At 41.3% G+C, this 16,144-nt stretch overlaps 1 protein-coding gene across 8 annotated transcripts in view; it reads left to right on the top strand.

Moving 5' to 3' along the window:
- The window catches only part of SMARCAD1 (SNF2 related chromatin remodeling ATPase with DExD box 1), a 90,316-nt gene extending 74,441 nt beyond the window's left edge, over positions 1-15,875 (top strand). For 7 of the 8 annotated variants that reach the window (XM_075929609.2, XM_075929608.2, XM_075929606.2 and 4 more), the window contains 9 exons: positions 790-927; positions 7,884-7,979; positions 9,618-9,735; positions 9,941-10,062; positions 11,264-11,452; positions 12,088-12,206; positions 12,993-13,175; positions 13,922-14,031; positions 15,305-15,875. In XM_075929609.2, the coding sequence (XP_075785724.2) occupies positions 790-927; positions 7,884-7,979; positions 9,618-9,735; positions 9,941-10,062; positions 11,264-11,452; positions 12,088-12,206; positions 12,993-13,175; positions 13,922-14,031; positions 15,305-15,366 (1,137 nt within the window). In that variant the 3' untranslated portion in view covers positions 15,367-15,875. The remainder of the gene's footprint in view (positions 1-789; positions 928-7,883; positions 7,980-9,617; positions 9,736-9,940; positions 10,063-11,263; positions 11,453-12,087; positions 12,207-12,992; positions 13,176-13,921; positions 14,032-15,304) is intronic. The other variant, XM_075929610.2, reaches the window with a different exon arrangement.
- The last annotated feature ends 269 nt before the right edge of the window (positions 15,876-16,144 follow it).

The raw sequence follows: 16,144 nt of genomic DNA, 5'->3' as shown, positions 1-16,144 counted from the left end.
AAAATGCAATAACCATCAGTTCTCAAACGTGTAGGAAAAACAACTATGCCAAAATGATAGGGAAGCGGACTCTGGTATGGAGCCAAGAATGAGGAGCTTGGAATGCAGGAGGGTGCTCTAGGCTGAGGCAGGGGGTTGGTGTGCAAGAGAGCTTGTGGGTGCTAGCAGGGCTTACCAGGGCTCCCAGGAAGTAGCAGTCAGGTCCTGCAGCCACTAGGCAGAGGTGCAGCCAGCCAATGGGAGCTGTGGAGCCAGCACTCCAGCAGAGGCAGTGCACAGAGCCTCTCTGGTAATCCATGAACCTAGGGGCCGGAGGAACCTGGCGTCCGTTTCTGGGAGCCACGTAGAACCAGAATGAGTATTTCAGGCACCCCCTTTCAGCAATCATCTTGAAAAGAAGTAAGGTATACAGCAAATCTCATGAGGTAGATTTCCAATTTAACTCTTTCAAAAAAGTCCTGTCTACCCAGTGTTTGTTGCAGAAACAGCAAAATGTGGCTGTAAAAAAGATAATCTGTTCAGAAGACTTGAGACCTCTGTTAGTAAGCTATGCCAGGGTGAAAACTTCCATGCACAGTCAAGTTTGTTTATTTGATGCTTATTGTGGGCATGAAATATACAGTTGAAAAAATTGATAGAACTGAATGTTAAATTCCTGTCTTCTATGACTGTTTCAGCAGAAAAAAGTTGCCTACCAACTGTTTAGTAGGAAAATGTTAATTCCTCTGGTACTCATTTCATGTTATTTTTCTAGCTAATATTTGTGACTTTTTCATATTGGGCAAATAGGCGAAGAATCGTCTGCTGCTAACAGGAACTCCAGTTCAAAATAACCTGTTGGAATTAATGTCTCTATTGAATTTTGTCATGCCACATATGTTCAGTGGTAGCACCAGTGAAATACGGAGAATGTTCTCTTCAAAAACAGTAAGCAATAATACACTTTTTTATTTCTAAAGCATACTTCCATTGCTGACATGCTCCTTTTCTTACAAGGCTTGCTTTATTTATGAACCTATTATGAGCGCTTGCTACATCCTTGGAAACATCACCGCCATACAACATCTCACCAGATGGGTGACACTGTATTAAATCTTGGTGTCCCAAAATTCTTGTAATTTTTGGTCATTCTTTGAGTGATTGCTCATACATTCCAATAGGTGTGTCCACGCAGGCACGATTATCAGAGTTTTTTTCGCTTAGTGGTACCTATCAGGTCCACTGTGGAGCCCCCTGGCATGGTGCCATATCCCCCACACTCTGTTTCCTCTGACCACTAGTGATGATTGTTGGAGCTTCTTTGTGCTCTTGTTTTGCAAGTGCGTTCTTGGTATCTGTCGTTAATTTGTCGTTCACAGTTTACAGTTCATAGCGGCGTAGTTAGTTAGTCTGTGGGTGTGCCCCCCACACCCAGTTTACAGCTTGCCTGAGCAGGGCATGCTGCAGTCACAGGGATTCAAATCTTGTGAGAGCTCTGGAAAACATATGCCCAGGAGCAGTCAGCACTTTTTCTGCCTCAGGTGCCTTCGAGAGGGCCATCAAACAGATACAGATGCTTTTTGTGAGAGCTTTTGGCCTCAAACTGAGGGGCAATGTTGATCTAAGGTATGCAACTCCAGCTACAAGAATACCATACCTGGAGTCAGCATACCTTAGGTCAAGTTGCTGCACAGACTTCACTGCGGGGCAGGTTGAGGGTACAGTGGGAGAAATTCTCCCATCTACTTCTCTCATGCTTCTTGTATACCGGAATCGACAAGAGAGCCATGAACAGCAAATTTAACAGGGTTTTCACTAGACCCTCTAAATTGGCCACTCAGAGGATCAATCAACACTGTGCCAATCTCTCGGTAAGTATAGGCAAGCCCTAAAAAAGAGTGGGACCATCGCCTGAAGCTTATAGAGGCAGCTCTCTGCCCTCAGTCTATGCCAGAGTTGGCACCAACTTCAGTGGCGAGCAGATTGGTGTGGGACTCCTCAGTGTTCCATAAATGCAACTCGAGGGAATACCGGCCTCACTGCTTGCCACAGGCAAGTTTGAGCACCCGGCACCATTCCAATTCCTCATTTTAAGCATCCTCAAAAGGACCCTAGTAAGGTGCGCTACAAATCAGGACCTCCAAAGGTAGGGAAGCAAGTCCTGGCACCATTGACTCCAGCTCTGCTGAGGGGTTTGTCAAGTTTTGTGCTGGTTGTCTCCCCTGACACGAAGGAATTGAAGGAGAAGTTGGACTTGCCCTCCACACCTGACACATTGGAGAGTACCACAGATCTTATCACCATGATGGCGCAGTCCCTGGCCTAGAAGATGTAAGCACCAACATGGACGTGTTTCACCTGTTCTGGTCACACCACCTCTTGCACACCTTTCCACCCTTCCCCCTCATACACAAGGTCCTTCTCAAGGTCCAACAGGAGAAGGCATCCCTCATTCTGGTGACCGCAGCATGGCCCATGCAGCACTGGTTCACTATACTACTGAACTTGTTAGTGGAAGGGCCATTGACATTGCCTCTACTCCTAGATTTCATCACCCAGGACCATGGTCACTTCCAGCACCCCAACCTGAAATCCCTCCGCCTCATGGGGTGGAAACTCTGTGGTTGACTTGAGCAGCAGTGCTTGGACCCAATCCATGAAGTTGTCTTGGGTTAGCTACAAGCCCTCTACTTGGCTCAGCAGGGTGTCCACCCAGAGCAAGCTCCTCTTTCTGCAATTCTAGACTACCTCCTCCATCTAAAGCACCAGGGCTTGGTCATCTTGTCCATCAGGCTCCACCATCTCAACATTTCACTGAGGGGGATGGTGGTAGATGCATCTTGGGAAACCCCTGGGTGGGGTGGTTTCTCAAGTGTCTAGACAGATTGTAAACCCAGGTCCAAGACCCTGTTCCCCAGTGAGACCAGAACCTGGTCCTCTAAGCTTATTGGATCCCATTTGAGCCCCTAGTGACCTGCCACTTACCCTACTTCTCCTGGACGGTAGCCTTCCTGGTGGCCGTGACCTCAGCTCACTGGGCTCCAAGTCCTCACCTCAGAACTGCCATATATTGCCTTTTATAAGGGCAAGATGCACTTACATCCTCACCCAGCATTCCTACCTAAAGTGATTTCACACTTCTATATAAACCAGGATGTCTTTTTCCTGGTGTTCTTCCCAAAACTGCCTCCATTCCCTGGACATCAGACATGTCCTTGAGTTTTATATTGACCACATAAGACAATGGTTTATTGCGATGGCAGAATGCATGAAGGGACTCCTCATCTCAGCCCAGCATCTTTCATCATAGATCATGTTCTGCATCAGGATCTGCTTTGATTTGGCCAACATACCAGCACCAGCCTTCACAGCCCACTGCATGAGGGCACAAGCTTCCTCTGGAGCATTCCTCACGCAGATCTGTATTCAGGACATCTTCAGGGCAGCCACATGATTGTCCATTAACATCTTCACATTTCGCTATGCCATTACCCTGTAGGCACGAGATGACATGGCCTTTGGCAGGCCGGTCCAACAGGCAGCAACTGGGTGATCTCCAACCCATCCTTCCTGGAAACTGCTGCTGAGTCATCTGTTGGAATGCATATGTGCAGGGCTCGTCAAACCGCAGCGAGCCCCACTCGCCAGCCGCGTTGTCCAGTGATCTGCGCATGTGCAGATCGCCTGAACCTGGCTCTTCCGGGTTGTAATCTACTTGCCCTGGGCGAGTAGATTGCATTATTTGTTGAGCCCTGCATATGAGCATCAAAGAATTAAAAACAGTTACCTACCTTTCATAACTGTTGCTCTTGCAGATGTGTTGCAAATCCCACCAACCTCCCTTCCAACAGAACTGGAAGGGACTTCAAGAGGTCATGATGTCCAGTCCCCTGTCCTGATGTTTATCCAACCTGCTTTTAAGTGTCTCCAGTGATGGAGATTCCACAACCTGCCTAGGCAATTTATTCCAGTGTTTAACCAACCTGACAGTTGGGAAGCTTTTCCTAATAGCCAACCTAAACTTCCTTTGCTGTAATTTAAGCCCATTGCTTTTTGTCCTATCCTCAAAGGCCAAGGAGAACAATTTTTCTTCCTCCTCCTTGTAACACACTTTTAGATACTTGAAAACTGATATCATGTCCCCTCTGCCCCCTCTTTTCTAAACTAAACAAGCCCAGTTCTTTCAGTCCTCCCTCATAGGTCATGTTTTCTAGATCTTTAATAATTTTTGTTGCTCTTCTCTGGACCTTCTCCAGTTTCTCCACATCTTTCTTGAAATATGGTGCCCAGAATTGGACACAATACTCCAACTGAGGCCTAATCAGTGCAGTGTAGAGCAGAAGAATTATTTTTCATGTCTTTCTCACAACACTCCTGTTAATGCCCAGGATTCTCAGAATTATGTTTACTTTTTTTTTTTCAATAGTATCACTCTGTTAACCCTTATTTAGCTTGTGGTCCACCATCACCCCAAGATTCCTTTCTGCAATACTACTTCCTAGACTATCACTTCCCAATCTCTGTGTGAAACTGATTATTCCGGCCTAAGTGGAGTTCTTTGCATTTGTCCTTTTTAAACTTCATCCTGTTTACCTCAGACCATTTCTCTAGTTTGTACAGATCATTTTGAATTATGATCCTATCCTCCAAAGCACTTGCAACCTCTCTCCGCTTGGTATCATCTGCAGACTTTAGACTTGTACTTGGTATGCTATCATCTAAATCGTTGATGAAGATACTGAACAGAACTGGTCCCAAAAACAGACCCCTGCAGAACTCCACTTGTTATGATCTTTCAGCATGACTGTGAACCATTCATAACTACTCTCTGAGAATGGTTATCTAGTTAGTTACGCACCCGCATTACAGTAGCCCCATGTAGATTGTATTTCCCTAGTTTATCGATAAGATCATGCAACACCATATCAAACACCTTACTAAAGTCTAGGTATACCACATCTGCTGCTTCTCTCTTATCCACAAGTTTTGTTATCCTAGCAAAGAAAGCTATCAGATTGGTTTGACGTGATTTGTTTTTACAAATCCATGCTGGCTGTTACTTATCACCTTATCTTCCAGATGTTTGTAGATGAATTCCTTAATTATTTGCACCACTGGTCTGTAGTTTCCTGGGTTGTTGTTCTTTATAGATGGGCACTATATTTGCCCTTTTCCAGTCTTCTGGAATCTCTCCCAACTGCCATGATTTTTCAAAGATGATAGCTAAAGACTCAGATAACTCCTCTATCAGCTCCTTGAGTATTCTAGCATGCATTTCATCAGGCCCTGGTGACTTGAATAAATCTAACTTTTCTAAGTAATTATTAACTTGTTCTTTTTTATATTAACTTCTAAACCTACCCCATTTCCACTAGCATTCACTATGTTAGGCATCCTGTCACCATCAATCTTCTTGGTGAAAACTGAAATAAAGAAGTTGTTAGCACCTCTGCTATTTCCAAGTGTTTTTGTTGTTGTTTCTCCCTCTTCACTGAGCAGTGGACCTACCCTGTCCTTGGTCTCCCTCTTACTTTGAATATATTTATAGAATGTTTTCTTGTTACCCTTTATATCTCTAGCTAGATGGAGATTATGTGCCTTTGCCTTTCTCATCTTGCCCCTACATACTTGTTTTATTTGGTTAAGTTCGTCCTTTATAATTTGACCTAGTTTCCATGTAAGATCTCCTAGTTAAGCCGAGGTGGTCTCTTGCCATATTTTGTATCTTTCCTACATAGTGGAGTAGTTTGCTTTTGGGCCCTTAATAATGTCCCTTTGAAAAACTGCCAATTCTCTTCATTTGTTTTTCCTCTTAAGTCTTGCTTCCCCTGGGACCTTACCAACTAGCCCTCTGAGTTTACTAAAATCTGCCTTCCTTAAATCCATTGTATTCATTATGCTGTTGTCCCTTCTACCATTCCTTAGAATCATGAACGCTATGATTTCATGATCACTTTCACCCATGCTGCCTTCCAGTTTCAAATGTTCAACCAGTTCCTCCCAATTTGTTAAAATCAATTCTAGAACCGCTTGCACCAGTAGCTTTTTCAACCTTCTGAAATAAAAACATTTCTCCAATGCTGTCCAAGAACTTGTTGGATAACCTGTGCCTTGCTGTGTTAGTTTCTCATGATGCACCACATCATTAAGGCACCTTGCCAGGAGGTGCCATTAAGGGAAACATTATCCAATGATCATGCACACAAGCACATGCATATACTTATTGTGCTAACCTTTTTGAGCATACAGACTCCTTTTCATAGTCCCCCTTCCTTCTCTCCCTCCTCCTCCACCTCCCCCCCCCCCCCCCGGTCCATTTTTGCTAAACCCTTCCCACCACTCTAGTAGCTTTTGAACCATTAGAGCGCGGTAATGTATTCAAAAATTAAAATAAGGTAAAAAGTGACTGATCCATTTGTAAGCCGACTCCAGAGTATAGTCACAACTTGTCATCTTCAGCGTGGGTGAGACTGCAGGGCACGGAGCTTCTCAGGTCCCATTGGCTGCTGTTTGCTTGTGCTGCTTCCTCAGCTCCTATCCCCTGCCCATCCACGGAGTAAAGGGGTTCTCATAGCCAAAAGGAGCTCTGGAGATACCAGCTCCTCAAGGGTGGAATTTCGGGAGAGGGTAAGGGGCAAGAGTTGGAACTTTGAGAGTGGGGGTGGGAGTGGGGGCAGCAGCTGTGCATGCCGGGACGTGGCTTGCTTTTGATCCAGTTCCCCGGATGCTAAGGGAGTGAGGGGAAAGTACTTGCCTCCCGTGCATGCTTCTCACACACCAACCAGGTATGAGAAGCATGCATGACATGCAAGCGCTTTCCCCACGCTCCCTCAGCTTCCGGAGAACAGGATCAAAAGCGAGCCGGGTCCTGGCGTGCACAGCTGCTTCCCCCCTGTCACCCAACCCCAAGTACGGGATTGGGGAGGAAAAGAAAAGTAAGGATCAGGCCCACCATGATCCTTACTTTTTAAAAACTTTCCATGGATCCACTACAGTGCCTTCAGATTTGGAACTACTGACCTATTGGAATGGAGATGAGCAATGCATCTCAGAACAGTAGCTATGAAAGATAAGTAAGCTTTCTTTATGTGAAACCAAAGAAGAGTGGTTTTTTTCCTCTCGGCTCCTTGGTGATTGTATATCAGGCCATGTTTTCGCTCTGGTAAAAATTGACGCTGCCATGATCGAGCTTCTGGAGTTTGATTCAGTGGATCTAGTAAAGACCTGCTAAATTGAACTTTGAGGGTGCCCCGGTTGGCAGCCAGTACTCCTGCTCCTGCAAGGATTAAGGAAAGCAGGTTGGGAGTGTGTGTTCTCAATGGCCTCCTGCTGTGGGAATGGTGGGGAAATTCAGACCAAGCAAGGTTTGTTGACTCCAGCTATGTAATTAAGATAACTGGAGTTGCGTGTCTTAATTCGACCTTTCCTTTCACTGTAGACCTGGCCTCAGGTTGGAGTGTGCACACTAAGTAATAATAATAGTATTAATGGTGAGGAGTCCTGTGGCACCTTATAGACTAACTGAAGTGTTGGAGCATAAGCTTTCGTGGGCAAAGACCCACTTTGTCAGGTGCATGTAGTGGAAATTTCCAGAGGCAGGTATGAATATTCAGGCCAGGATCAGGCTGGAGATGACGAGGTGTCATCTCGTCATCTCCACCCTGATTCTGGCCTGAATATTCATACCTGCCTCTGGAAATTTCCACTACATGCACCTGACAAAGTGGGTCTTTGCCCACGAAAGCTTATGCTCCAACACTTCAGTTAGTCTATAAGGTGCCACAGGACTCCTCACTGCTTTGCAGATTCAGACTAACACGGCTACCCCTCTGATAATAGTATTAATGTAATTAAGAATTTTCAACTTTTATAAAACTTTGTATTTTTTCAAATATTTTTCTTAGAAAGCTGCTGAAGAACATAGTGTATATGAAAGGGAGAGGATTGTTCATGCAAAACAAATCATAAAGCCATTTATCTTGAGAAGAGTAAAGGACGAGGTAAATCCATTAACTTACAACTATGCTAAGGGATATGAAGTAGTGTAGTGGCTGTATTGGTTCCAGGATATGCAAGATAAGGTGGGTGAGGTAATATCTTTTATTGGACCAGCTTCTGTTGGTGGAAAGATTAAGATTTTGACTTACGCAGAGTTTTTCCTCAGATCGCTTTGTGCAATTCGAAAGCTTGTACCCTTCAAGAACAAAAAAACAACCATACTTGGTCAGTCCAGAGGTCCATCTAGCCCAGTACCCTGGCTTCTGACAGTGGTAGGTGCCCCAGAGGGTAAGAACAGAATAAGTGATCGCACCCCTGTCGCTCATTTTCACCTTCTGACAAACAGAGACTAAGGACACCATTCCCACCCATCCTATCTAATAGCCATTGATGGATCTATCCTCCCTAAATTTATCTAGTGCTTTTTTGAACCCCGTTAAAGTCCAGGCCCTCACAACATCCTCTGACAAGGCTTTCACAGGTTGACTGTGAGTTGCATGAAAAATACTTCTTTGTGTTTATTTTATACCTGCTACCTATTAAAGAACGTAAGCTCATTTAGTAAAATAATTTCACCCAGCTAGTCTACCTCAAAGAATGTGAAATTTTTGTAATGTAAAACATTGAGAACTTTTTAAAGGAAACATAAGAACTAATTTTAGGAAACTTAATAGCAGTGAAGGTATTGTACATCTCATCGTATATGCAAGAACCTTCTTTAAGGATTGGATGCCATTTTCTTGTTAGACTAGTCAGTTCACTTATCTTCATCACCAGGAGTTGCAACTCCCTCCCAGCCACCCCATCTTGAAATAAATGAGGCTGTAACTACTTCTCTTCTTCAATGAGTCCCTTTTCTCTTCCCATGAGAACTTTACTTTTTGCCCGTGCTGTTTCTAGTGTTCATTGCTCCTGCCTCTTTCTATTTCCAATATTACACATGATGATTTGGATAGCATCTCTGAGCTTTGCTATACTATTGAACAGTAGCCATCAAATGAGTGTCCTCCGTTACTGAGAAGCAGAAGAAAAATTTGTGTAACATTTTAATCAAAAGATTATCATCATATAAATGGAATAGCTGCAAATGTGGATTTAAAATACCTTGGTGTCCTCAAGACTTTATAATCGTTGTTCTATTTAAGGACCCGAAGAGAATTAGAGCTCTTCATTATGCTCCTGATAAAAGTAACTTTTTACTGGCTCCTTGCATCTAAGATTGTCTGCATGTAATAATGAGATACATTGCAATAGTATTAGCACTAAGTATAGAAATTTGATCTTGCTGACGATTGTTTTTTTTTCTTGTTTGTTAATGTGCTCTTTTCACTGCTTAGTATTATCTTTTTATGTGTTTATCAATGAATCCTGAGCAGAGATTTATCTGATAAGTAGGAAAATGCTTTCCAACTATATTTTAAAAAGTATTTCGTCAACTTCAAAGTCTCTCGATAATTTGTGACTTGAATTCTTAGCACCTGCTCTGAAGTCCATTAGGGTCAGTGAAAAAACTTAATGGACCAGTCCCCTAACGAGTTGCTTTTAAAATGTACATTTTTGCAATTCACCATATGAACAATGTGCAATGTCAAAGCATTCATAATAATCGTTCACTTTACATTTTTATCTTGTTTCATCAGGTCCTTAAACAACTACCTCCCAAAAAAGATCTTATTGAGTTGTGTGATATGTCAGAGAAACAGGAACAGCTGTACTATGAGCTCTTCAACAAACTAAAGAAATCTATTGACAGCCAGGGTATGTCAGGGTTTGATTGTTTTCCCCAACCTGTCTCTTAAATTTTAGTAAGTGTTTGATTTGTGGAAACATCAAATGCTAATTAAAAATAAACATTAGTTTTGAGAACCCAAATCATAGTTGTATAGAATAAACTTTTATTTTTTATTTCATTAAATCAAATGTGTGGAAATGGTTGATATATATATATATATTTTTGTCATAGAGAAAACCTCAGAAATGGGAAATGTCATGATGCAGCTTAGAAAAATGGCTAATCACCCTCTCTTACACCGCCAGTATTACACAGTTGACAAACTGAAGATGATGTCAACACTTATGCTCAAGGTAAGCTCATAGGATTCACATACTGTAATGTCTGAAATCTTCATTTCTCTATCTTGAACAAAATTTTTGGATGCCAATCACTTGATCAGAAGTACGTATTTTTAAAACTTGATTTTAGATTTTTCCTATTGCATTGCAGATATTTAACATTTGAAAATAAATATTCAAATCCGCTCCTAGAAGACTTGCTAGATTTGCAGTTCTGGCCTCATATTAGACCACTTTTCATCAGCCCCTGATTTTCTCAGTTGACCCTTCTCCTTACTGTGTGGAAAAACTTGGGAAATCAGTTGGGTCTTCCAGTATTTCCTAAATATCACTAAATATGTATGGGCTGTGGTGAACTACAGGTTGGACCTCCCAAAATCGGGACTCTCTGGTTGCTGGACCACAGATGTTCCTGGACCAGAGAGTCCTGGCTGGGAGCCCCGGTAGCAGGAGACCTCCCCGTGTCCAACAAATTCCCTCATTCGGGACTGGTCAGGTCCCAGGGGTGCCAGACCAGAGAGGGTCAAACTGTGTACATACTGGGCATTAATTAACTCGTTGTTTTGGATTAGATCTCTTTCTAAAACAAAAAAGTTAAGAACCAATCTGAAGATATAGGCACTTTAAAAGAACTACAACTGTAACCAGATTTAAATGTGTACGTGCACTTAGGCCCTAATGAACAGAACCTCAGAGGTGATATGAAGCAGTACTTCTCCCTCTCCTCTTCCCACTTTACAGATATATGATTCTTTTCTTCTCCTCTTCCTGCCCAGGCCTGGCATCCCTCTATCTGCACTACAACCTGGGCAGGGCTTCCCATGTTTTCTAACACTCATCTAAGGAATATTTTTAAGGGAAAAGATCTGATATAGCAATGAAAGGTCCCAGGGTTTGAGAGCAGGTGTTTGCTGGCTAGTGAAGTAAAAAGTATCCTCAAGTAGTTCCTCTCAATACAGGTTTCTGTAAAATCCTACCCCAGATGACACACATCAATCCTCCACCATCTCCTAAAACAGAACTCATACCGTAAATGTTTAATTACTTGCCCGTGAACAAAAATTGCATGTATAGGCCGGGTTTCTGGTTCTTTTTGTTCTCTGCATAAATATTGGTTGCAGCTATCGTTGCATAGTGTTATTAGCTCTTAAAATAAATAGAAATATGCCTAGAGTAAATGCATTTTATTTATTCTGTTACTTTTTTACTTTAGGAACCCACACATTGTGATGCCAATCCTGACCTAATCTTTGAAGATATGTCTGTCATGACAGATTTTGAGCTGCATTTGCTTTGTAAACAGTATGCCAGTATCAATGACTTTAAGTTAGAGATGGATACAGTTTTGGATTCTGGAAAATTTAAAACACTAGATCGCATCCTCTCTGACCTTAAAGAAAAGGTTTGTATTAAAATGTTCTCATTGAAATGGCTTCTTGCTTTTCACAACTTTGTTTACCATCATGAAATAACTGATTTACTGAATATGTGTCAACTAGCAGCTTTTACAGAGAACTTGATTTTTCTTTAGAATACCGTGGAATAGTTTATGACTTTGTGGCACATATTTGATAGAACTGTACTGTTGTGCTGTGTCATGCATGAAGTTGAATTAGGGGAGATTTTATGTTGCAATTTCAAAATCTGTTTTAGTAGAAGTATTACTTGCGGGGGGGGGGGAGGTTGGCGGGGGTTTGTGTGTTTGCAGTTGTAGTAAAATCTGGTGTTTATGCATTTAATGACTGGGCCCAAACTACATAAATGTTCAAATTAGGGTGCCTAAAATTAGTAATCTGCTTTTATTTAGGTGCCAAATATTTATTTAAACTGCTATTCTGGGATGCTGGACACACCACCTCTTATTGAAAGTGAACTGCTTTTATTTAAGTGCCTAAACATTAATTTTATTGGCTGACCTAGGCATTGAAGTTGCAGAAATTTAGGCCCAAATGTATAGTTCAAATAAGTGATTTTTCTAATGAGCCATGTAAATATCTAATGTCTTCCCTACCTGCCTATTTTTTCCTCCTTCCCCAGGGTGATAGAGTTGTACTGTTTAGCCAGTTTACTATGATGCTAGACATTTTAGAAGTTCTCCTAAAACATCAGCAGCACCGATATATTAGACTGGATGGAAAGACACAGATTTCTGAAAGGTACATGAAACTTTTTTTTTTTTTTTTTTTTTTTTTTTGCCGGAGATGGGACTTAGTTAATGCATGTGTGCAGTTGTTTTTCCCATGAAGCTGAGAATTTAGAGTGTAGATGCCCACTACGCTGCTGCAGCAATGGGAAGGGTTCTCTCAGCATGTAGTTAATCCACTTCCTCCTCAAGAGGTTGATGGAAAAATTGTTCTGTCAGCTTAGCTGTGTACAAGGCTTTAGTTTAACTACAGTGCTCAAGGATGTTTATTTCTTACACCCCTGAATGACATAACTTTGTTGACTTAACTGTTGAGTGTAGACTTCTCTGTCTCTTCACTGGCTCCCCTTTCTGCATTAAGCCAAATACAAGTTTCTTGTCTTCACTAACTGTTCCTGATAGTCTCCTCTTTCCTGTCTACTCTTTGTCTCTTTAACATCTTCTCCGTTCTCCCACTGATACCAGTCAATGCCTTTCTTGGCTTCTTCCAGAGTCTTTTGTATTTATTCTTCTGTCTCCTATTTGTAAAGTGCTCTCTCTGAGCTGGTTTAAAAGGCTACTAACCTTTCTTCACTCAGTCTTCTCCTTAAGACACACTTTTTAGCCATCTCATACTTGTTGGGATATGAGGTGCTTGGGAATAATCTGTTATGTGTAAATTGGGGTGTGTATTTTTATTTTTTTAAAAGTGAAACTGAAACGATCTGTCTTCCTCCTGACTACTTTGCTTGTAAATTGATTTCACACATACACATATTCCTGTCTTTCCCAAGGCATGATTTGTATTTTAAATTTGTAGGATACATCTGATAGATGAATTCAATACAGATATGGGTATTTTTGTATTCCTGCTTTCGACCAAAGCTGGTGGCTTAGGTATAAATTTAACCTCAGCGAATATTGTCATTCTTCATGACATTGACTGCAACCCTTACAATGACAAGCAAGCAGAAGATCGATGCCATAGAGTAGGTCAGACCAGGTATGTTTTTAATTAATATTACACTAACAAGTGAAAGTGACTGGTGTTTAGCCCTGCCTGCTCTATAGTTTGAAAGTGTTGGGTGTTAGGGAGATGAAAGAAAAGAAGATAAAAGTAGTGTAAAAAAAAAAAAAGAATGCGGAGGAGAAGGGCAGGCAGATGGAGGCTAGGCAGAGTGCATGTGAAAGAAATTAGGGGGAAAATCAATTGGAACATTGATAAGCTGGGCAGTGCGTGTTTGAGGAGAGTTGGACATGGAATAAGAATGGGAGAAGAGCAATCAGCAAAGAAGGTATGGGAGAAAGATGACAGTAAGAAAGGCCACGAAAGATGGAAGACATAATAGAATGACTGATGGAAAACTTTGATTTCCAGTCATTTTTTCTTCAAAGACCCACGGATTTGTGCCATGTACTGAAAAGAGTTCAAGGAATTGTGGGCACTTCCTGTCCCTTATAAATGGGAAAAGGAGTCAAGAAGTCAAGTAAAAGAAATGATTGCACTAGTTTGAGAGAGTTGGGTTTTGGCAGGCCTTGGTTAGGCATGAAAGCTTTCTGGGAGGCAGCAGGCTAAGTAATTTCAAACAAACAATTTGCAATACCCTCTAGCAAAATTTTTTCCTTTTTTTTAAAAAAAGGGGGGGGGGAGTGTGGGGAGAAAAAGGTGTGCATCTACTACCAGAGCACTAATTCTTAATTCACAGTAGTGATACAGTGGACTTCAATCCTCTTTTTTGTGGTTTTTAGAGAAGTACAAGTCATAAAACTAATTAGTAAAGGAACTATTGAGGAATCTATGCTTAAAATCAATCAGCAGAAGTTGAAGTTGGAACAAGATATGACTGCAGTAGATTTAGGTAAGTGCAGTGGAATGCAAGTCCATCTTACCTCTGAATATTCTGGGCATGATGGGTGATTGCAGTTGATAATCTTTATAATGAAAACCCACTGATGTTCTTCATGTTGAAAAAGCTACAGGCAAGTCAAGGAGAAGCGACTTCTTGTTTAAATATAAAACTAGACAGAACCCTACTGCTTGGATGAATTAGAACATAAGAACAGCCATACTAAGTCAGTCCAAAGGTCCATCTATCCCAGTATCCTGTCTCCCAACAGTAGCCAATGCCCGGTGCCCCAGAGAGAATGAACAGAACAGGTAATCAAGTGATCCCACCCCTGTTGACCATTGCCAGCTTCTGAAAAATAGAGGCTAGGGAAACCATTCATGGCCAATAGGGATTGATGGACCTATCCTCCATGAATTTATCTAGTTCTTTTTAAAACCCTGTTTAAGTCTTGGCCTTCACAACATCCTCTGGCAGGGAGTTCCACAGACTGTGTTGTGTGAAACAATATTTCCTTTTGTTTGTTTTTAACCTGCTACATGCTAATTTCATTTGGTTATTCATGGTTCTTGTGTTAAGGAAAAGTTATTTACTTGTTCACTTTTTCCACACCAGTCATGATTTCATAGATCTCTATCATATCCCTCCCTTAGGCCACAGCTTCACTTCCCAGAAGATCGACGCTATGGCAGTCAATCTTCTGGAGTTCGATTTAGTGAGTCTAGTAAAGATGCACTAAATCGAACATTGAGGGTGCCCCCGTTGATGCTGTTACTCCTCGAATCACAAGTAGTATTGGAAGTTGATGGGAGCGTTTACTCCCATCGACCTCCCACTGTGGAGACAGTGCCAAAATTTGAATTAAGGTATGTCGACTCCAGCTACTTAATGTAACTGGAGTGTGTATCTTAATCCGAACTTCTGTATAAGTATAGTTGTGGATTTAATAGTTCTTTTTTTTTTAAACGCTGAAACGTCAGTCTTATTAATCTCTCCTTATATGGCAACTGTTCCATAATCCTTTTTGTTGCCCATTTTCTGAACTTTTCCAAAGCCAATATATCTTTTTTGAGATAAGGTGACCACATATGCATGCATTAATCGAGATCTGGGCATATTGTGATTTTTATATAGAAGCAGTAAGATATTCTCTTATTCTCTATCCCATTTTTAATGATTCGTAACATTCTGTTGGCTTTTTGTCTGTCACTGCACACTGAATGGTGTTTATTCCTGTGAAATGTTTTCATTAATACAGCACTAATGCTTTGCTTTTATTCTGTAGGAGAAGAAGGGACCATTCCAGCAGATATAGCCACATTATTAAAAGCTTCATTAGGTCTGTAATATGTAAATAAAATAGCTGTGCATTTTATTGGAGATAAAAAGGCAATGTGGTACACCCACGGACTTTCACATTACCGGTGACCATAAGTTTATGAACATTTATAACTTTTTGTAATTCCTTTACTGTATTTCTCATTCTATTGAAGATTTTTAACACTGATAGAATTCTCCAGATGCTTGAAAACAAAATGTGTAAATGCCACACACAAATATGTAGTGCATACAATATTGAATAATCCATATTTTACAAAGCAGTTTTAAAAATGGGGACCCTAGTTAGTGATCATTTTACCAGATCTGCTAATGCTTAAGATTTGTCAGTATTTTTGTAATTATTTCTACCTCCAAATATATATAAGAACTGTCTGTTTCACTGGATAATGTGTGTAGATTTTTTTTTTATATGTGCCTTATTTGATAATGCTCATGTCTGTTTATGCTTGTTTTTGTTCATTTGAAGTACTGTATTGTTTTTGTATCAACTTGTTCAAATAAACTTGTGTAGATGACCAGGGTCTTTCTTTATTTGAAACAATGTTGTATTTGACCAGTCAAAACAAACTAAAAAGAAGCAGCTTTCTAACTATTTCAGACATTCTTCTCTAACTGAGCTTTACTTAATCAAATTTTATTGCTAATACAGTAAACTTCCGATAATACGGCACCTTTGGGACCCAGGGAGTGCCGGATTATCAGATATGCCGACTATCGGAAGAGGGGACTATGAGGGGTCTGGGGTGGTGTGGGGGGGATGCCAACACAGACCCCTCATAGCCTC

Source organism: Pelodiscus sinensis, chromosome 4 (genome assembly GCF_052426305.1).
Source record: "Pelodiscus sinensis isolate ZL-2025 chromosome 4, ASM5242630v1, whole genome shotgun sequence".
Taxonomy (NCBI): domain Eukaryota; kingdom Metazoa; phylum Chordata; order Testudines; family Trionychidae; genus Pelodiscus; species Pelodiscus sinensis.
This window is presented reverse-complemented; position numbering and strand designations above follow the sequence as displayed.